This window comes from Sphaerodactylus townsendi, linkage group LG02 (genome assembly GCF_021028975.2).
Source record: "Sphaerodactylus townsendi isolate TG3544 linkage group LG02, MPM_Stown_v2.3, whole genome shotgun sequence".
In the NCBI taxonomy this organism is placed as follows: Eukaryota; Metazoa; Chordata; class Lepidosauria; order Squamata; family Sphaerodactylidae; genus Sphaerodactylus; species Sphaerodactylus townsendi.
In genome coordinates this window covers 65,682,095-65,704,421 of record NC_059426.1, presented here as the reverse complement: position 1 = coordinate 65,704,421, position 22,327 = coordinate 65,682,095, and the positions used below count along the sequence as shown (strand labels likewise).

General features: G+C 43.3%; 1 protein-coding gene across 2 annotated transcripts; it reads left to right on the top strand.

Moving 5' to 3' along the window:
- The first annotated feature begins 246 nt into the window (after nucleotides 1-246).
- LOC125427445 (angio associated migratory cell protein) lies at nucleotides 247-20,722 on the top strand. Of its 2 annotated transcripts, XR_007243686.1 has the most exons (12): nucleotides 247-538; nucleotides 1,923-2,063; nucleotides 2,814-2,933; nucleotides 3,818-3,957; nucleotides 5,925-6,069; nucleotides 6,854-6,937; nucleotides 7,497-7,612; nucleotides 8,481-8,584; nucleotides 12,358-12,448; nucleotides 14,272-14,426; nucleotides 14,990-15,234; nucleotides 15,300-20,722. XR_007243686.1 is itself a non-coding variant. In XM_048486872.1 (11 exons), the coding sequence occupies exons 1-11, from the start codon at nucleotides 409-411 to the stop codon at nucleotides 15,063-15,065; spliced, it is 1,302 nt and encodes a 433-aa protein (XP_048342829.1). In that variant the 5' UTR covers nucleotides 247-408; the 3' UTR covers nucleotides 15,066-20,722. The 2 variants fall into 2 exon arrangements, 1 of the variants encoding a protein (XP_048342829.1); XM_048486872.1 differs by having other exon boundaries at nucleotides 14,990-20,722.
- The last annotated feature ends 1,605 nt before the right edge of the window (nucleotides 20,723-22,327 follow it).

Genomic DNA, 22,327 nt, shown 5'->3' with positions numbered 1-22,327 from the left:
GCCTTCTTTTCAAGCGAAAGCATCGCCGCCAAGAAAACTCATCTCCTAATCCCGCCCCGCCTACCCGTAACTCGAAGACACGCGGCCGCCATCTCGGGCAAAACTATTCGCTCCACCTGCAACGCCAGAACCAAGCGACGGGCCAGCTGGACTACATCTCCCATGAGCCTCCTTTGAACTGCCGGGTCACGGTGTCTCGGGAAGCGGTGACTACGACTCCCTGTTTGCCCAGCGCTTAGAATGCTGAAACGACAGAATGAGGAAGGCTGTTTTGACGGCTCCTATAGGACAGTCTTATTAAAACCCCTTCGATGATTGGCGGTAGCGCCTCTGACTTCCTTTATCAGAGGAGCGAGTGATTGGCAAGATCGCTGTAAGCGCGTGTGGCGCTGGTGAGTGGGAACTGCCATGGCGGAGTCTGGAGATGGGACGGATTCGGAGACTGTCCCGGAGGGTTCGGCTGCTCTGTTGCTCCTGGCAGGCGGAGACGGAGATGCCGAAGAGCTCGTGGAGGTGGTGGACCTGGAGTCAGGACCTGGTGAGGATGGACAACACCCTGCAGATTTGGCAACCGAGATCCAGGCTCTCAGATTGCCTTTTATAGGGGGTGCTGGAGATGGGGAGGAGAAGAAGAAACAGGGGAATTAGGGCGTTTGGGGAGGGGATTTAACGGGTAGGTTGTTTTGTAAGGGAAGAGCCGACACGTTTTAGCAGAGGCAATGTTGGAAATCTCATGATGGACTCAGAGGAAAATAGGAGTGTTATCTGAATAGATTGTAAGCGTGATTTCTTGACCTGTTGGTTTGGGTGCAGTGGCAGTCTGCCTTGGCAATCTCCTAATAGTGGCTGTGTGTATTTTTTTTGACATTAACTGTGCTGAAAACAAGAAGATAGAGTTTAGCAGACCCTTGCTGACTCAGTTAAGAGCCTTGGGGTTATGCTGGATCCAGCATTACTGCTGGAGAAGTTTGTTAACACAGGTGTAAACAAATGCTTTCTTCCAATTCAGTCTAGCCTGGAAGATGACCTGCCAACTTTGATGTGGCTAATCTGGCCATTTATACCCAGGCCACAATAACACCAATACCAGACTACTGTAATGCATTTTACACTGGTCTCACTTCAGAATCAGTAAGGAGACTGCATTGGCACAGAATGCCATAGACCAGCTATTAACTGGGAGCTAGACAAAAGTGTGTACATGGTACCCATCAGTTACTGGACTGAATTTAACGTGTTAGCTATCACATGACTTTACTGGCCCCGGCCACCCATATCTTTTCCTATGTTCTGCCACAACAGTTTTGCTCATCTGAGCAGAATCTTTTGCAAGCGGCGTCCTACAAATGAGTAAAATCAACAAATGCCTGTACACATGCATTTTCTGTTGTATTTCCCACTTTCTGAAATGCCCTGCTTAATGAGTTTAGGAGGGCTCCCTCGCTTTTGGATTTTTGCAGGAATTATGTAAAACTGAACAGGAGGACTTTCATACAAAACTATGCAAAACTCAATGATTCAAGAGGACTTCCCTACAAAGATAACAGGGCGATATTGTAACAAAATGGTTTTTTTAAAAAACCCATGGGTAATGGGTTAGGGACTGTGGTGTATATTACTATGTATAGCTCGTGCTTCCTGTTTATGTAAATAGCACCTTACTATGTAATTTTGCGTTGTATAACACATGTTAATACACAAACTTCACTTTAGTTCTATCTTCAGATGTCTGTCTAGTGTCAAATTTTTACTAGACAAGTCCTGTTGCATTATTTTATTGGATGTCTTATGTTGATTATATAGACTTCTTCTGTGTAATCTGCCTTGAGTCCCAGTGAGAAAGATGGACTATAAAGAGTGTAAATAAATAACAAATAAATGTTCTTGAATGGTTTCAAATTATGTTCGTTTTCTTGCCACAGATGATCTGGCCAATGAGATAGAAGATGTGGATTTGGAAGAAGAAGAGGTTGCTTCTTGGGAGACTGAGGAGGAAGATGAGGGGGTGGAGGAAGGCATGGAGGCTCAGGATGATAGTGAGGTCACATTTTCAAAGCACACAGGTGAGCTAGCACAGGTATGAGAGTTGTCCTCTCCTAACATTGTGTGGTTTCTCTGGAAGCTGTTCATATCTTCTTTTCTTGCCTGGTCACTGGTGAAGGATTCTGTCCTTTTTATGGGGACTGTGTCAAAGTGAAACTTGGGCTTGGACTTTGAGGCAGTGCTGTGTGTTTCTAACCCTAACCCTCATCCTTGGAATGGTTCTTATGTTGCTTAATGCTTACTGGTGCCTGAAACTAGCGTTGAGTTGCAAGATAGATTCAGTTGGCAGAGTGTCAGTCTAGCAATGGAATTTGCCACTTACATTCCTTAGTGTGCAGGTGGGAGGCAAATCACAAATTCAGAGCCCTTCGGGGATGGGGCGGTATAAAAGTCTAATAAAATAAATACAAATTCTGGCTGGTACTCTCATTCCTTATTCTGGCATCTACCGTTGGCAATTTTAAACCAGGATTGCCAACTTGACTTTCTATTGCTGAATCATTCAAGTTGGGGCTGCTGCCCTTTGCAGTTGCTTCCTTTTGCCTTTCTAGGGCCAGTTGCCTTGTGAAATGAAAAGAGGGTGAGCTGCTGAAGTGTGACATCATTGTAGCTCTCCTTTTTTTCCTTGAGGACATACTGGCTTTTCAAGGGCTGGGGGGTGGGGGCGGGAGGCTGCGCAGAAGGTAAAGCGTGTTCCCATATGAGGTGAGTGATGGCTCTCTGAACAAGATGTCTATGTTCATTGTTACCATTCTGTTTGTCCTCCACAGCTTCTGTTTTTTGTGTCAGAATTGATCCCAAGACCAACACATTGGCAGTGACAGGTGGAGAAGATGACAAGGCCTATGTATGGTGCCTCAGTGATGGTGAGCTCCTCTTTGAATGCTCAGGTGAGCCATCCTTTGTCTCCCTCTTACTACTGGGTGGGGGCTTACAACACTCATTGCCATATTTGGCTTGTAGCAGAAAGCAGTTTTATCCAGATACTCCTCTCTACCTCAGGAATGAACTGATTTCTCTCTCTTTTTTTTACTTCATTTGTACTCCATCTGTCTCCACAATGGAGACCCAAAGCAATTTGTGCCATTCCCCTCTCCTCTACTTTATCCTCACAACAACCCTAAGCCACCCAGCAAGCTTCCATGGCAGAAGCTGGGTCTCCCAGATCCTAGTCCCGTGGTGGCGAACCTTTGGCACTCCAGATGTTATGGAGTACAATTCCCATCAGCTTCTGCCAGCATGGCCAATTGTTCCTTTGTAGCAGGAAAATGGTGGTCCTGGCTGGTAGTGTTGAGGCAGGAGGCTTATGATGATAATTCTGTTTGTGTTTATGTGGCTTTGGAGGGTTCCAAGTGTTTTACATACATTCTCAATAATCCTTATGGCTGTCCTATAAGGTAGAAATCCTGGTGGATTTGGGTGGGGAAGAGGTGGGAAAGGAGGCTGAGACTGTAAAGGCATGGCCTAAGGCTGCCTCTTAAATTCATGCCAGAGGGCAGGTTGGAACCAGCATTTCCTGGTGCACCACAGAGCTCTCGAGTCTCGCCACTGTTCGACACTGTAGGAAAAATGTTATGAAGGGCTGTTGACATGTAATGGCTGCGGTGAGAAGAGATTAGCCAGAAATATCAGGACAATGAGACAGTACAAAAGTCTTGAGTTATTGCCCTGACCCGCCGAATCTTGTAAATCTCTGATGCATCTTGGCTGTGCATAATTGTGTAAAATAGCCCAAGCACACAAAGCTTGATATTTTTTTCTTCATTATTCCTAGGTCACAAAGACTCTGTCACTTGTGCTGGTTTCAGCCATGACTCCACATTCGTGGCCACAGGTGATATGAGTGGACTGATCAAAGTATGGCGGGTGGACACCAAAGAGGAGATCTGGTCTTTTGAAGTGGGTGACTTAGAGGTGAGAAATGGGGTATGCAAATTCAGGGTGAAAGCTTCAGCATGAGAAAATACTGCTGGTGGCCCAGTGAGAAACCATAGCACCCCTGATCCGCTTCACTGACAACAGGCCAGAAGACCAAAACTGTCTGAAAACTGACGAAACATCTTCTGGATTCCCTTGAATCATGGCAAAAGATCCATTAATAGAACCGACTTAGTAACTGGATCTGGAAAGAAACTTAAAAGAGAACTAAAATTAATAATGCAGACTTAATTTGGCTGGTTAGTCATCTACTGCTGGAAGAGACAGCTCTCCTTTTGCAAGTGAAAGCTTGCTAATTTCTTAAATTTGTCGTAGATGGAGCTTAATCAGGACTTATCACAATTCAGTACTGTCATTTCATACTGTCAATTCGGCCATGATGTCTCACCATTACTGTGTGTGGGTGTTTCAAATTTGGAGGTGGATTGAAGTCATAAATATATGCTTCAGTGAGATTTTGTTCATCTTGTTGATTGTATTATGTACTGACAGGGCATTCCAAAGACTTCCTGTTCACTCACAAGGAGGTGAGGTGATGGTGGTCTTCCTTAGAGTTAGACAGATCTATGGAAACCTTTTATTCCAGGATCAGTATACCTCTGCTTTCCAGATTCTGAGGTGGCTGCCTGTAGCATAACTTATTAGTAAACATCTGAGGGTTGTCCTATCAGCCAGCCACTGTTCAATGAAGTGCTGGTCTGAATGGACCTCTTAGTCTAACCTTAGTGAGGCAGGCCTTGTATTCTAGAAATCAACACTCCCTCTAAATGTTACCCTGAACTGCGCAGCAGTCTGAAAACACTACGCAGAACTGAGCTGCCCGGGAGAGCTGCCCCTGCTGATTGGCCCCTTATCTGTGTGGCACCAATATGGTGGTTGCACACTTGCCACGCACACTGGTTACAGGGAACATTGCTGGAAACATAATTATTTGAAAAAGTTCAAACTCCAAAGCAGGTCCTTGAAAATAGATTCCCCGCCTGAGCCATCTCTGGTAGATCTTCCTCCAGCTGGTTTTGAGGTGCTGCAGCTGATACTGCTGTATTTTGTGATGCAAGTTTAGTTTGTCCTGTTTTATTTTGTACCTTTTGGATTAATAGCGTTAATGGCAATGGTGTAGTGAGTGTAATGGCAGTGGTGTAATGGCAGAGGGGGGTGGGATGCCCCGGGTGCGCAACGGTGCATGGGCGTGGGGGGGAGGTTCCCGGGGCGTGACTGGGGCGAACGTGTGCCCCGGGCGCCGTTCCCCCTCACCGTGCCCCTGATTAATGGTTATCTGTAGTAATCCTGGAGAAACAATTTACTTTGAAATAAGTGCCCTGCATGGTGGGCCTGAGATTGTCTGTGAGCTTCCAGTTGGAACCATTTCATGAGCAACAGTAACAAGATTAGGCATTGGGAAGTACACTGGTAGACTATTTGGCACAGCCTGAAGTGCAGCTTCTTGGTGAGGGTTCATTGCTGGGGCAAACGCTGCTTGCTTAGTAGTTCTTGTAAAATGGCTTCAGCTTTGTCACAGTCATTCAGTTACTCATAAAATCACATGGAATTGACATGCTATCCAAACTCATGTTACGCACTGCAGTTCAAAGCAGAATGCTGGCAGGAAGAGGGATCTATAAGGCCCCAGGTGAAATCTTGCCTTGGCCAATAATTTTAAGCAAGTCACCATTTCTCAGCCCGTCTTTTGCTTATATGTCATGTGAGAGAGATAGTTACCTTCCTGCTAGAGTTGCTGTAAGGATTATTGAGAAACTGTATGTTAAACCTTCTTAAAGTACTATTTATTCTTAGCAAAAGTGTTGAGGAATAAGCTATTAGAGTGGTTTTGAGTAGCTTATATTGTTTGAGCAGGAATTTATTCCATACCAAAGGATTTAGATCCATAGCATTTTGTTTATCTCCCTGTCTGACTTCTGTCTCTTCTTGCTGCTCAACCCCAGTGGATGGAATGGCACCCTCAGGCCCACGTCCTCCTAGCTGGCACAGCTGATGGCAACTCTTGGATGTGGAAGATCCCTAGCGGAGAGTGCAAGACATTTCAAGGGCCAAACTGTCCAGCCACTTGTGGACACGTCCTCCCTGACGGTGAGGAGCGGGGCTGCAGATATGGAGATTGGTTTGCAGAACTGGTGCAAGGGTAGAAGTGCCTGATGAGGTTAGGAAAGCTCCCACCTCCTAGCTTCCCAAAAACTATGCACAATTGTGCTCTAGAGGATTTTCAACCCAGGTTGCACTTTACATAACAATTTAGAAAAGTACTTGGGTGAAGGTTTAGAACCTGTGGTCTGTACTGTGGTGTGTAGCAACTTGTTGCTATAAATAGGATGCTGCTATGTAATTTTTGCATTCTTTAATGTGACATGTTAACAACACCTGGGAATTGTTTCAGTTCTTTTTTCAGGTTTTTACAGTACCAATCGTAGCACACTGTTTTTATTGGATGTCCAATCCTGATGGTCGTATTGACCTACTCTGTGTAATCCGCCTTGTGTCCCAGTGAGAAAGGCAGACTATAAATAATGTAAATAAATGTTTAGTGGGAGGAGATGCTGTGAAACTTTGTTCTTCTAAGTCAGCGATTCTCAACCTGTGGGTCGTAACCCCTTTGGGGGTCGAATGACCCTTTCACAGGGGTTGCCTAAAACTCTCTGCATCAGTGTTCTCCATCTGTAAAATGGATAAATGTTAGGGTTGGGGGTCACCACAACATGAGGAACTGTATTAAAGGGTTGTGGCATTAGGAAGGTTGAGAACCACTGTTCTAAGTATACTGTTGGTTTTCCTGAGATTCTTTAAGAGTTGAGAAGATTTTTAGGGAAAAAGGCAAGAAGTTTTCTTGGAGTAATTAATACAAAGATATTCAATGCAGGGAAGAGAGCTGTGGTTGGTTACGAAGATGGGACTGTGCGCTTCTGGGATCTGAAGCAAGGGAGCTCACTGCATGTCTTAAAAGGTACCAAAGGTTTAATTCCCCATCCTTGCCTATTTCCATTTACTGCCCAAAATCAGAAGTGATACCTCATTGCCAAGTGGGGTGGGGGCTTTCATCCAACTGTCACAGCTTGTGCATCAGAAGAAATTCAAAGGGAGGAAGCAGCCTCTTTCTGGGAGTATGGATGGGTTCTAAGGGTTGTAGCGAATCCCAAGACACTTATCAAGCCAGCCCAACTAAAAAATACATGTGTCGCTTGCTAACTTATCCAAGACTTCTTCTCTGTATTACATGGTGTGTTGGCATCCTCGCCTTATGGCCCAGGAGCTTCAGCTGGACTGCAACAAATTGTGGGAAAGTGGATTGGTTTGACCTTCATCTGGGTAGGCAGGAAGGTACAGGAGAGCCTTTATGGGCTTTACGGTACTCTTACCTAAGGATAACAGGGTATTGTGAGTGAAAGCACTGGTCAAACTAGAGTGTGAAGGAGGAGGTGGGTCATAGTTCTGGGCTGAGTTCTGCACTTGCTTAGGTACACTCAGTAGTTGTGTGACATCTGCTTTACACCAAATTTTGCCAGGTCAGGATGGGCACCAGGGCCCTTTGACTTGTGTGGCCAGCAATAAGGATGGCAGCCTAGTCCTGACTGGCTCTGTTGACTGCCACACCAAGTTAGTGAACTCTGCAACTGGCAAGGTAAGTACCTTCTTTTACTCCTTGCTGGGGTGAACAAACCAGGGGATATTTTCATCTGGAAACCCTTAAACAAAAAAACCTCTTGAGAGAACAGATTTCCAGAGAGAGAAAGGGTTGGGTCCAAGCTCCCCACTTATTGTATGCAGTGCTTCCCCTCTCATAAGGAATCCATGTAATGTCTGTGGGTTTTCCCTTCCATCTGTAGTACCTCCCCCTGCTCAGTACCTCATCTTGCATTATTTCCCCTAACTTTTCATGACTTTTCAGGGAGTGGAAGGGATATGGGGTTCTGGCAGAAAGAACTCTGCTCCAAGTTCTCAGGATCCAGCCCAATAAATGGATCCCATTTTCCTACCAAGATTACACAGTTGAAACAACCAAGTTCCTATACTTAATCTGTCTAAAACATTCATCTCTGCAAAATAAGAACATTGAGCAGTCATTTTGGTCATTTATCTGTCTGGTATATTTTTATCCCACCCCCTTCCTACAAGGAGCTCATGGCAGCATACATGGTTCTCCCTTGCCCATTTTATCCTCCAGGTAAATCTGTGCAGTAGCTTAGGCTGAGAGTAGGTGGCTGGTTCAAAGTTGCCCAGAATGGTAGAATGGGGCTCTGAACCTACATCTTCCAAGTTCTAGTCTACCCCACTGACTCTTCATTAATTCTGTTATGTACAGTAATACAGTAAATTAGCATAAATATAAGCTGGATCCCTATTATTTGAAAAGTTACATCAGCTACAGCGAACCAGTACACTTGGGCATAAGAACACCCTCATAAGAAGAGATATCAGTTTGTTCTTTTTACTTGGCCAGTATTCCCTCCATAGTACCTCTCAGAGGAATGTTTTTTTCTCTCCTTCAGGTTGTCTTTGTGTTCAAAGGAGAGAGCATTGTCCCAAAGCCTTCGGCGGGTGAAACTGAAGAAGTTGAAATCAACTCGGTTGAGTCTCTGGGCTTCTGCAACATGTGAGTATTGGGGTGGAGGAGAGATGCCTTTGTGGGCTTCATAAAGATGGCCAGCTTGTGGACCTTACAACTTGTGGACCTGGTGAAGACCAGCTTAGTGCAGTATTAGAGAACCCCTTTGACAAGGAGGCCACACTTTTGCTTTGACTAGACAGCTCAATGCACTTGGAGTTCCTACTTTCCCCTTTTTGCATGTGCTATCTAGGTTGTATCTATTCTGGTGTGAAGAGAGCCTTTTCTTGTGGCAACTGCTGCCTTGCCTCTTTTCTGACTGGAGGGAGCCTGGTGAGCTCTCAACACCTATCCTTATGTGTGTTGGGGAGCATGTGGCATGGCAGACAGTAGGCTGTCATGCGCTTCTTTGAGAACTAACCAACCCCTTGCAGAGATATTATAGTGATCAGAGTAATAGTATCATCCAGTCCACAGGCAGTTGAGGTCAAAATGCATGTCTCCAAGCAGGGCTTAGGTCCCAGCCTGGTGGAACTTTGCTGTCAAATGAGACCAGGGTCCTGCAGGAGCTTGCATAGTTCTGTGGGACCTGCAAGGCAGAGATCTTCTGCCAGTCTTATGGTCAGTGACAGCAATGGTTCTCTTAGCTGGCCTCCCCTTCCCCCCTTTTCCTACTTATTTTTTCCCTAATCCTATCCTGTGCGTATCAGTCAACATCTTGTGTCTTCCCACACTTGGCATTTGTAGTGTCTCTGATCGTGAAAACGATAACACCATCTGAGAGCCATGATCAGGGTGCCAGTATTGCTTGTTACTATTTAAGGTTTTAGTTATTCCTTATGGTATTTATGATTTTGATTGCAGTGTTATGCCATTAGCCGCCCTGAGCCCAGCTTTAGTTGGAAAAGGCAGGATAAGAAATATAATAACTAAATCTTACATGTTGTTCAGGTTAGTTCACGGGTGCCATACCAACTGTCAGTTGCACATTCACTCTTGGCTGCTCTACACAGCTCCATCTGGTGAGAGAGGGAAGGAGGGGCTTTGTGCTTTGCTCTTGCACATTTCTCATGGATCCCTTGTAATGGATTTCCTACTTCTCCCTTGTAATGTTTAGTGCCACAAAAAGCAACTGAGAGGTTTTTAAAGGTTATTTCCTACACAGACATCTGACTGAGAGTCAGTTCAGGCACCTCTGACATGATCAATGTTACATGTAACATGTATTTTGGCTCCAAGGGGTAGGATGTTGAGGTAAAAAATGGTCCAAGTCAACAGCTCATTCCAAGCGTTGCTGTTCTTCAGATATAGTCTGGCCACTGAGATTCGTTATATATGGGGTATGGTATATTTGATTAGGAATACTGAAAATAAGGGACTGTAATCAATAAAAAGTTGTTATATAAGAGCATTTGGCCATGCTGGCAGGGGCTGATGGGAATTGTAGTCCATGAACATCTGGAGAGCCGCAGGTTGCAGACCCCTGTATAAGAGGAACACACTTGGTATAGCTAGACTGCTGAGAAACTGGGTCTAGTAGAGTTAAAAATAAACTCCACTTAAAAGTGAAGCTAGGAAAACAGCTGTTCACAGAGAAGTTAAGATTAAAGAGAGAGTGTTTAATTTTTGGGGAGGAGTGGCAGTTGTGGATTGGACGGGCTGTATGGCCATGGACTGGTAGCTTTTGCTCCTGATGTTTTGCCAGCATCTATGGCTGGCATTTTCAAAGGCATACCATGGTAAGATTTGTTTCACTTTACCACAGAGATAAACGCATCTTTCTGTGGACATGATATAGCAGCAGAAATAGCATTCTGAGAAAATATATTAAGTCGCTTATGTTTTGTATATGTATAGCTTCGTAAGGAAACTTCAATTTGTTTGACTGTGTTTTATTTGTCTGCTTTTATAAATTTCTTATATTGAAATTATTTGTCTATTTTCTAATGTGACTCACGTAAATATTTATATTTTAAAATCTCCAGAGTTATTGATTGATTTAAATTTGATAAAGCACAGGGATATAACAGAGGCTACTCATAGATGCAGGTGAAACGTTGGGAGCAAAAACTGCCAGGCCGCAGCCACACAGCCTGGCAAACCCACAACAGACAGTTTATTCCATTTGTAACAGCTTTTGTTAATACATTCTTCAGAAGTGTTTTAGGTTGGCTTGTATATAGGTGACACAGAATTAGTAGCCGCTTTGGTAAGAATTATTCGCTTATGTTGTTTTGTTACCACTTAGGCTCTGCTTTTTGACAAATAAGCATGTTAATCCTTTTGTAGAGTAAATGCATGAGTTCTGTTCTTTTTATAATCCTATATCTTATGCATCAGATCAAATAGGCTGTGGTGGAAAGTGTCTTCAAGTCACAGCTGACTTAGGGTGAACCTGTAGGATTTTCAAGGCAAGAGACATTCAGAGGTTGTTTGCCATTGCCTGCTTCTTCGTGGGCTGATAGAGTACTGAGAGAACTGTGACTGGCCCAAGGTCACCCAGCAGGCTTCATGTGGAGGAGTGGGGAAATAAACCCAGATTAGAGTCCATTGCACTCAACCAGTACACCATGTAGCCCTAATATCTAACTGAGGGGAAACCAGGGGAAACAGAACTTGAAACATGGTAAAGACATTGAGTGAACAAGAGAAATGTGTTGCAAGTAAAGCTGTCATCTATTTATATAAAAAGCTAACCATGTTTTTGTTGATGACAGTATACCTCAGTAACTGCTGGGCCAATTCCTCTGAAAATTCCCAGCCACTATAGTCAGCCAGGCGAGAGTGTTTTTAGATGTTCACATACCTGAAATTTCACACCTGGCCCAGGTAAAACGCCTTTTTCCTGGCGCTCCCTGGAGAAGGACATGCAGCTGCCTGTGTGTAACTGTCACCCTTAGAATGTTTGTGCAGCTTAGAATGTTCACTCAGACGGCCAGATAGGAGCAGTGGAAACAGTACATAGGGAGTAACTCGAGTGGAAGTGAAACACATACACACACACACACACACACACACGAGGGAGAGGGAGGGGTGGTATGCAAGGGAAGAGAAGTGAGAGAGGGGAGACAGTGAGGGGTGGCATGCAAGGGACAGGAGGGAGGGGCCAGGCACCCTAGATTCCCTGAATACTGCAGTTACAGTTAAGAAAACCAGGCATGCATTACTCAGGAGTAAGCTGTGTACAGCAACCGTGACATACTTTGAATGGCTGCATCGCGCCCCTCAGAGGGTTTCCTCAGAAGCGACACCCATTGCCATCAACCAAACTTACTCCCAGGTAAAGGATCATGACCAGCCAGCCTAGATGTGTGGGAGGGGTGCCTTTCCATTCCTCCCCCCCAAGGAATGCGGGCACACACATCAATGACATAGCACAGTATCAGGCTGTGTGTTTGCATGAGCACGTACTCTGCAATTGATTTGCTGCTACTGTTCCTTTTCCATTTCACCACAATAAGCCACAGCAACGCGTGGCTGGGCCCCACTAGTTAAGAATGAAAACTAACTGCTTCAGCCCATCTCAACTGCTTCTCCTTAAGGCAGCCACTGTTGTATAGTGACTTAGGGTATCAGATTAGGACCAAGAAGACCAAGGTCCAGATTTCCCCAGAACCATGCAGGGTTCCTGCACAACCTTGAGCCATCCACTCTCTCTCAGCCTAGCCTAACTCACAGGGTTTGAAGGTAAAATGGAGGAGAGGATATTTGTGAATGCTGCTTTGACCTCCTTGGCAGAAGAGCAGGATAAAAACGGGGTAGGTAGAAGGCACATGTCAATAGTATGTAATAAAATAACTTCCCCACCCTTGCTGTTGTAGAATGCCATTAGCAGCTGTTGGCTACTTGGATGGAACCTTGGATATTTATGACCTCGCCACTCAGACCCTGAGACACAAGTGTCAACATGAGGTAATGGAGAGGATCCTCAGTGCAACTACTGGAGGGCAGGGGTGATGGGACTGAAAAGAAACATTGGCCTTCTGCAATAAACAGGAATGGATGTACTGATGTTATCTGATTTCTGTCTGAAAGTTTGAGAGTGGAACTGTTCTCAGTAGCTGGCATTCCACACCACTGCCTTGGCGATGCGTTACTTACAGTGAGCCCCATATGGGTGCCTAGTTGGGGCTGTAAAGGCTGCTAGACAGGCACATCAGAAGCCTATTCCAGAGCAGTGATGTCAAGAAAACAGCTCATAGAAACCTGCTGGTATATCTCTGATTCTTGTTGATTGCTTGGTAGAAACTGTGGCTCTATTCTGATTTCAAACTAATATACAAACCTCAGGTTCAGGGGGAAATTGCACCATAGGCAGTGACAAAGCTGAACCCAGTAGGAAATACAGACATGCAAAATTTAATGTATAACATCAAAATAATCTTCTATGAAGTTGGGTGTAACAAAGCCATCTGCTTTTGAGCAGCCTGCAACCAATTAAGATTTGCACTGCTCTAACAGCTAGAAACATGTAACAACGAAAGAACGTGGTATTGAGCACCAAGTACATCAACATATCAGAGACTCGTGCCCATTAGAAGTGACTGAAGACAGAATGAGATTGGCAGTCACTCTTTCAAAAATCTTATTTTCGTAGGGTCTGCAGCTCTTTGCCAGCTTTCATTTCAAGCTTCAATGCTGCCCATGTTACCTCTGGAGCTACAATCATGCAAAATAACCATTTATTACCATGCATTCATCTGTACAGCATCATCAGAATTGGTTTACTCACTTTGTAAAGTGCAATGCATTTTTATAAATATAATTCATTTAAATATACATAAATATTATGTTCATCCGCTTGGGAAAAAAATGTATTTTTTTGCACGTGGCTCCTTTTGAGAAGTTTGGCCAGGATCTGTAAAACAAAAAGAAAAAGCGAGGCTTAGACACACAGTTGTAACTAATTTATGTTTTATACAGACAGTAATTGTAATAGCTCAGACAGTGCTGGGGAATCTTCCATGTGCAGCTTAGCCCAATGAAGTTTTTGCATGAATTAAACAGCTAAACAAATTTGTAAATTAGTTTGGATTTAAACTTTAAGATGCATTTATATGCTTTGTATAACATTAATATCAGTCTTCTTAATAGTATATATTTGATTTTTTTTAAAAAACCAAAATATTTCTTAACATTTATATTAAACAATATTTATTAAAACATTATATTTAAATTAATTTTATTCATAAGAAGACACTCACTTTATAAAGTGAGTGAACAATTTTTGATAAAGGTGTACAGATGAATGTATGGTAATAAATGATTATGACAGCGCTGAAACTTGAAAAGAAAGCTGATGAAGGAGCACAGATCCCATGAAATGAGGATTTTTGAAAAAGCGATCGGTGATCTCGTTCTATCTTCAGTCACTTCTAACGGGCACGAGTCTCACTGGGAAGGATACATTGAAATGTTTATCTACTTGGGACTCAGTGTACCACGTTCTTTTGTTGTTACATGTCTCTATTCTGATTTCTGCAGCACTAGAGTTTGGGGTGGGAAGATCAAGGAGTTTGGCTATAGCAACTCCCCTGACCTATATGCAGACCCTGCGGGTCTGGGGCAGTTTTTATAGAACCATGTCCTTTTTCCTGTTGTGGGGATCACTGACACATGGCTGACAGGAGCTATCTAATAAACCTCAGATCTGAGGGACTATAATGAAAGCATTCAGCTCCACCCTGAGTCGATGGAAATGCCCCCAATGCTACCCTTTTCTTCTTCATCTGCAGTCAGGGATTGTGCAACTCCTGTGGGAAGAGAACTCGCCTGTAGTCTACACCTGCAGCCTGGACGGTGCTGTGTACCTCTGGGATGCGCGTTCAGGCAAGCTGATCAGCGAGTATCGAGGCCACTCAGCTGAAATCCTGGACTTTGCTTTGAACAAGTGAGTGCCTGGAGCAAGAAGTGAGTCAGGTTGCAAGGGCTGCTGCCAGGAAAGAAAGTTCTGGGATAAGTAGGCAGGATAAGTGAGGTATAAAGAACTGATGCTGAGATGACAGTCTTGCCCCCTTTCCTTTCCTCCATGCTGTCAGAACCCTGTAGCTAACAGTCCATGTAGTTCCCACAGGGAATGCTGGGAGGAAGGAACCTTGAGAAGGCTCTTAATCTCTTGCCATTTCCTACTGACAGATTGTGGGATCTGACCTATGGAATGGGGCCATCCTGGGCATGAATTCTATGTAAGTCCAGAAATCAGTGCATTTAGACTAGTTTAACTCTATACAGGATTTCATTGTCACTGTCTGTCCTGCATATTCGCGCTCACACACACACTCCCCTGAGAAGCTGGGAAAGACACTCTGTCTTAGCAGGAGACTCCTTGAAATCTGTTCAGGACTTGCTTCTAAATAGACATATTTAGAATTGAACTGTAGAAGAGCATTGGCCATGATTAATGACCACACTGAGCACTTAACCTCCACCCCCCCTTTTTTTTTACCTTTGCAGAGATGCTTCCATTGTGGTCACCACTTCTGGGGATCACCAGGCCAAGGTGTTCTGTGTGCAGCGCCCTGACCGCTAACAGTGCTTCGGTCGGGCTGTGGTTGGACTGTGAAGAAATAGACACACCCATGTGGATGCTGGCGGCTGCACTCCTGGGGCTGCACTAGGGTGGGCGGGGTTTGTGTAATCACATCTAAGGGGGCATTTAACCTTTTGAGGATAAATCTTTGCCACCCTATTCCCTGATGGTTCCAGGCCTGCTTTCTGGAGTTTTGTACTTTTAAAATGTATAAGTTATTCTGCAGGCCTGAAGCTTTGTGCAGCCATAAAACGCCCTGGGCAAATGTTGTCTGATACAGGGCTGGATCACTAACTCCATTCAATGTGACAGTTGCAGGGAAGTTGTGCCTGTGCTAAATAGCAGGTAGACGCATACAAATCTTTTTCAGGTTCAGTCAGGGGTCTCTATGTGTATACTAGGATTTTGCAGTCCTTTTAATTGGAGGAATTGCCCTGGATTCTTCAGCCCATAGACTGTGTCTGGTGGATTGCTTTGCAGCCATTGAAATGACATAAATGCCCTCCCCTTCTTGAAAACCTTTGTCCTAAGAATTGGTTCAAGAAAATTATTGGATTGGGGAGTAAAAGTTCTGTTTTGTGCCCAAGTTCTGGTGCATCATCCTAGGAAAATTGGTTATGAGTGGTTGAATATATCAGCCAGGGCTGGGTGTTAGATTAACCCCTCCCCCTAATACACCGTAATGCAATAAAAAGCTACCAACTTCACTTGGGTGTTTTGGAGCTGTTTGACTTTACTGATGGCTTGCCTCTGCTTGGGAAGCTTGCTGATAAGGGGGTGGGGGTGGGGAAGGCAGGCAGAGCACAGCGGAAGTAGCCCTTCACCCTCTTTCAGCTGGTTTCTCTGTCTTCCTAAAAGTTTCAGTATGCAGTACTTAATGGTGGTGGTTTTACTGTGTAGGAAATCTTATCATATGAGCAGCCAAAAACATGAATATAGGGGCAGCTGTTCTATATGGTCTGTTCTGCGTGGCATTTGACACTGTGATGGGACTGGGTAGTTACAAGAAGCTACTTGGAGACTGGGAGTTCTGCAGTCATTGGACAGAAGGTTAGGTGGGTGTTGCGCCAGCTTTGCTTTCCCAGCACAGTTCATGCTGAGGGCAAAGCAAGAGTCACTTCCTGGCTGTGTGTCACCGGATGACAAATCTACCTACTGAAGCACACTGAACTTTCATAAAACCTGTAGAATGGAATGCTGTGACTAAGTGCATTTATATGCCTTTTTTCAACAACATAAACAAGGCAGCCAGCCGACAACTTAAAATACAGAAAATAGTGAAGATATCTACATGTTAAAATCTGTGTGAAACTGGGAAGGTGGGGTAGAATTAGCTTCCAGTGGTTTTCGGTACTAAACAGTCCCTTGGATCAGAGTCTTTAAAAAAATAAAAACCCTACTCCAATATGAAATATACTTCTGCCTCAGCTACCTAGTCAAAAGATTTCCAGACACTTCTTGAGCATTTTCTTACTTTTGGTTTAGTGATTGTGTTGTTGCAGCATCTCTTGAGATACTGGCCCGATCATATAGGGATGCTTTCTTAACCTCTGAAGTAGCTCAGGTGTTCAGGCAGTGTAATACCACTCTAAGAGACCTTAGTGATCAGAAACGTTATGTGGCCGTGACTTCAGTGACTGGCGTCTAACAAGCAAAGCTTTGACTTGTGAAAACTTATACCCTGGAGATCTTGTCAATCATTAAGGGGCTATGGAATCCAAATCTCACTCTCCTACTGCAGACCAACATGGCTTATGCACCAGAAACTGTGTTTTGTGAGTGCCACTTCAAAATTCAAATTCATTTCTGTTGTCTGATAAAATGATCATACCCACAAGAACAACATTGATCATTTAACTGTTCAATCCCCCTGTTTCTGATCTCTCAAAACTTGCATCCTGAAAATCTAAATGCTAAAAGTTTATGGAATTTTGGGTTGGATTTGGCCTGCTTTCCACTCGGTTTTTCTCAGTTCTCTTTATTACAGTCCATTCCCCCCTCCCAGCCCATATAGCATTTGTTCATGTAGGTTTCAACATCAGCAACATAGTCTTTTTAGTAGTTAATGGGGGTTCTCTCCTCCCATTTTCACCAGTGAGAAATGTAGTTAGATCCAACCCAGTGCCAAGAACTCTCCAAAGGCACCAAGCAGCATTGATTTGATTGCAGCATTGTAAAAACAGTATGAAGATCTGACAGCAGCCCTACACTTAGGGTTGCCATCTCTGAAGATTTTGATGTGGAGCTCAAGGAGGGGAGAGCAGGGTGAGTGACTTAAATGAAGTATAACGTCATAGAATCTATTTTCAAAACTAGCCATTTTCTGTAAGTGAGCTGATCTCTGTTGCCTGGAGATGTAATAGCAGGAGATTTCCAGCAGCAACCTAGCGGTTGGGAACCCTACCGGTATTTACCGGAAGATATGCTTCTGCTTCCTTTATCTGATAACTCAGAGTGAAGCAACATCATCTTTTCATGAAAGTATTTGTGTCCATGGAAAGTTTCACGAGCGAATGCCTGAAACCTTAGACTTGAAAACTTCTGCACTGTAATTAAGTCAATCCTCTCTCCTTCATGGCTGCACTGACTATTATTATTTAATTTTTCCATTAATAACTAATAGAAACATCTATATAAGATCACATGAAATAATAATAACAGATCTAAACTTGATTACAATTCTGGAAACTTAAACAGCATAATTATACAAATAATGTTCTGTAAAAACAAGATAACCAATGGGAAGATAATAATTTTAAAACGTTTGTAATTAATTACTATTATTACTATTATAAATATTTTCTTATTTGATATAATGTTCCACTCAATTTTAGAATCTTTCCTAACACAATTATTTCATTACTGAGCCTATGCAAACAGTTTATTGTTTAGACATAATACATTAACAATATGCTGCATCAGTTATTACTTTTTCATTCATGAATAATATGAGAAATACGTTTTCCATTTGTCTTGGAATTCTTGATTATCGAATAAGGCCTCTTATTCACGTAACTCACGATTGTAGCCATTACTGCATACTCTCTTGATTTATATTCCCGATTCTCTAAGATATGGCTTTCATGGCTGGCTTAACTCTTGATGGATTTGTGCCTGGATCAGAGACCACACTGAACCTCTCCAGTTACATTTTGCAACTGTTTCAGTTCCAGTTTTGGATTTCCAGTTAAAGGCCAACCCTTTCCCAGCATGTTTTATCATTGTTTACAAATCTGTCGTTTGCATTCCAGGGAGAAAATAAATTTTGACTTTGATGGTATCCAATTATAACATGCATTGTGAAACAAAAATTTAATATTGGAGCCAATTCTAAAAGTCCCTGGGATCATATACAATCAAACCATCATTTAAAAGAAATGACATTGGTGGGGTTTTGCTTCATGAGCCTTAAAGGATACTTCTTGCAGAGTCAGTAAGATTACTAGTAATCCTATTGCACACACACAGTAATAAGACTACTCTCATTGGTAGATCATGGATGATGATACATTATTTTGGATCACAAATATCTTATGGACTTTTTATACTTCTTTACAAACTTGCAGTTGCACAGTTGGTGCTTTTCCATACCTTTGCTGATGTGAAGCATCTAAGATAGTGTAAAAGTGTATCTCTTACTTCACCTCAAGCATCCCAGATGCCTCAGAGTCTACCAGTTGAGGGAACTTTCCAGCAGAGTGGAAAACATCTCACGAGTGCTTTAAAACATCTCTTCCATCTGAGGAAATGTTAGGATCCAAAAGAATCCTGGCCACAATATGAACCACACACACATACATCTCCAGGAAATGTCTGAGAGGAATCCAACAGTAGACACAGTAGACAGAAATATCTGCTGGAGGAGGGAGGTATTGGACTTCTGTCACAGCAGCAATGCTGTGGCTGACCTTATTTGTGAAGATTCATAATGAAAGCATCAAACCAATGCTTAAGAACTGCTTTTGAGAACTAAGGGGCTGGCAAGAGCATAGGGTCCAGCCCCGACTGTCACAATGGGGAGGCAGACTGGTGCACTGAGGAACTTAATGAAAAGAATGGAATACATTGTGCATCATGACCATCTGGGTCATCTCTGTTGATACCTCTCCCCACTGGGTCAGGCCAGCATTAGGAACGTCTCTTTTTGGACCCCACTTTCCCTAGGATTACAGCCAGGTGGGGCCTGGAGTTATCCAAGAATTACAATGATTTCCAAACTATAGAGATCAGTTCATCTTTGGGTTGTAACCTCTGAGTAGGGAAACCCTGGAGTCTGAGGAGAATGAAGTTTATAGATGAGAGGGAGGTCAGTAGGAATGCGATGCCATAGAGTTATCCACCCTCTGAAATTGCCTTTTTCTTCTGAGGAAGTTGGTCTAAGTGGTTTGGAGAGTCGATTGTACCTGTAAACAGACAAGCCCTTGGAGAAAATGGCAGATTTGAAGGACCAACTCTCCCTTCCTCAGGCACTGCCCCAAATCTCCAAGGATCCCCCAAGCTGAAGCTGACAGCCCTCCTCTTATATTTTCCTTACAACAATCATGTGAATTAATCTGAGTTACTGGACTGGTACAAGGCCACACACACACATATTTCGAGTCTAACTGTCCAAAAAATACTTATTTTAGAGTTTTTACACAGGACAATTGTACGCTTGCTATCCAGTTTAAAGCTGGATGGAGTTGAGAGAAGGTGCAAAGGACCATGAGGGCGTTCCCTACATTTGTTTTTCAGATCGCAGAAATGTCACCATCCCAGGAGAATCCAGGCTTTGGTTTTTGCCTCCCAGCTGACAGGACTGGTTGTCTTCCTTTATTTTAAGCAATAAAAGATCCACATCAGGTATCTGAATGCTTTTGGCAAGGCAACTGCCATTTCCTGAGAGCTTCTAAAAAGAACAGAACAGAGCTGGACGCCGAGAACTTTGTTATATCTTCTCTCAGACAGGCTCTTAGTTTAATGAGTAATTGTTTAGGAGATTACCAGAGGGATGCTAAAAATCGTTGGCTTTCCTGTGGTTGTTCAAATTAGCATTTAAATGTTCAGAGGCAATAAGCACCATCTTTATCCAACTGAAAGAGCAAAAAATGTTCTACCCTTTAAAATTCTATCAGTTTGTTACACAAACAGGAAAGAAATGAGTTAGTGCATATGTTTTTTGTTATGAGATAGTACTGGTATGTTTTTGTTATTTGCCCGCACATTAGGCAGTGCTGCCTTTTAACAGAAATATTCCTTGAAGGAGAAGTTAATGGGTACATGAATATATTAATGGAAGAGACAGTATCCTTACCATGAAACGTAGGGGTTTATCTCAGTTCCACCAGACCTGTAAGATGGAGCAGTTCCATGAGGGATATGTCTGAGGGCAGCAACGGTTCTTTATCAATTTTAGCTGACCTCCTTTTCCTCTCTCCTCCCTTTTCCATTGTCCCCTTTCTTTGGTTTCCCTGTTTCATTATAGATACGTGGAAAATGTACTTAGGTAGTTCTTCCCTTTGCTGAATACCATCTAAGGGTGGCATAGTTTAGCCTTGTATTGATTTTGTTGGCTGTACTGGGTTTATTAGAAATGTTGTTGTAGGCTACTGCGACCCTGTTGCAACAGGGGAGAGTGGGCTAGAAATGAAATAAATAAATAAATTCTTTTATCACTGCATGTTTTAATTTTTTTGGTATTTTAGTGAACTGCCTGCACCAAAATGGCCAAAATGAAGATGCTGGGAGTTCTGTGGATGGAGCATTTTTGCTCCACTGTTGCAGATGTACAGGCCAAACTTTAAAGAGGAATAGGATTCTGATCCTCCTGACTTGTCTGAGGGCAATTAAACAACGTTAAAGTGGGTTATTACAAATGATACTTAATATTTTCCACTAGTCTTTCTGACTGGACTGAGAGAATCCAATTTTCTCTTTTCACCTTTAAAAATGCATTTTTCTAACTCTTAAATTGAAACCTATGAACTCATATGGGTCATGTTTTCTAACCACCTAAGTTCTTCAGTGGATGTATTCAGCTCTTATTTATCCTAGCTACCAAAAAAGCAACATAAGTAGGTACCCATTTCAGACTGGGTTTTTTTTCTTAAGACTTAAGATTTTTCTGCCAACCAGGGGTTTTTACCAGGTTTGTAGAAACATCTGTCTTGTCTGTTCATGGCTCTGATCTCTGGAATTAAATATCCGCAGATGTGACCATGCTGAGAATTAGATATATTGATAATACGGTTATTTTGCTTGCAGCGTGCTTATATTCTGAATAGTGTGGGTCATATCCTCAACTTGTTTACAGAAGTGTTCCTATTTTTAAATGTAAAAAGGGACCTAGGCCAAGATCATGCAATGTTTTTAGACCACCCTAACACATAAATTGCAGTTTATCTTCCCTTGCAGAGGAAAAATTGCCTTGGAGGCAAGGATTTAGAGCAAGTGGGACGTCAGTGGACCTGTAAAGGAAATGGCTGTAATATTTCTTCCAACCTACCCCTTTCACAGGGTAGCAGTAGTAGTGTTGAGTGGAATCTGTGCAGGCCTGGGGAACAGAGCTTTTTGGGGCCCATATTGGGAAGAAGACACAGCGCAATGGAACGATAGTGACTGCTCTATTCAGAGAAAGGTCAGCACAGCTCAGGCCTTATCTTTTCAATGTACTAACACTATAATAAATAACAAAAAACATACAGCCGCATTATGTGGATCTAAGACGGTTCCAGGTTTTGGGTGGCCCTGAGCACAGTATTCATGGGCCCCACCCTTCCTCTACTGACTACCTCACCTCTCTTGCTGCTCCCACTGATGTAACCCACATTCTCTTGTGCATCCTTCCCCTGACCACTCTCCATGCTTCCCATCACCCATACTTATGGCCCTGTCCTTTCCTGAACAGAACTGGGTAGTGTGTATGGCTGGGAGTACTGCTGCTGTGACCATCCAGAGCACCACTTGCAACACCCTCCCCACCCCCTCCACACACATATTCTGTGGGACCCAAATAGCCAGGAGCACAGGAGGCAGAGTGCTTGCAAGCAAAGGCAGAAGAGTGGGTGGGATTTGGTTTTTGGGTGGTATTGTGCCATGCCAGAAACCCTGGGACCCTGCAGATGCCCCATCTTAAGGTATGTTGATTGATGCCAAGGTTGTTAGTATTCTGTCCCTCTTTGTTTCATCATTTCTGGTACCACTGGGAAAGGGAATGCTTGAGTGCCTGGTTCCTTTCTGCCTTCCTCCAGCTTAGTTAAATAGAAGTGTTATGCTGATTTAGC

What these genes read in the sequence shown, in the direction of transcription:
- LOC125427445 (XM_048486872.1), top strand. Translation starts at nt 409, where the DNA reads ATGGCGGAGTCTGGAGATGGGACGGATTCGGAGACTGTCCCGGAGGGT. An exon ending in CACATTTTCAAAGCACACAG is followed by an intron (nt 2,064 to 2,813) that starts GTGAGCTAGCAC and finishes TGTCCTCCACAG; the next exon opens with CTTCTGTTTTTTGTGTCAGA. An exon ending in TCTCTGGGCTTCTGCAACAT is followed by an intron (nt 8,585 to 12,357) that starts GTGAGTATTGGG and finishes TTGCTGTTGTAG; the next exon opens with AATGCCATTAGCAGCTGTTG.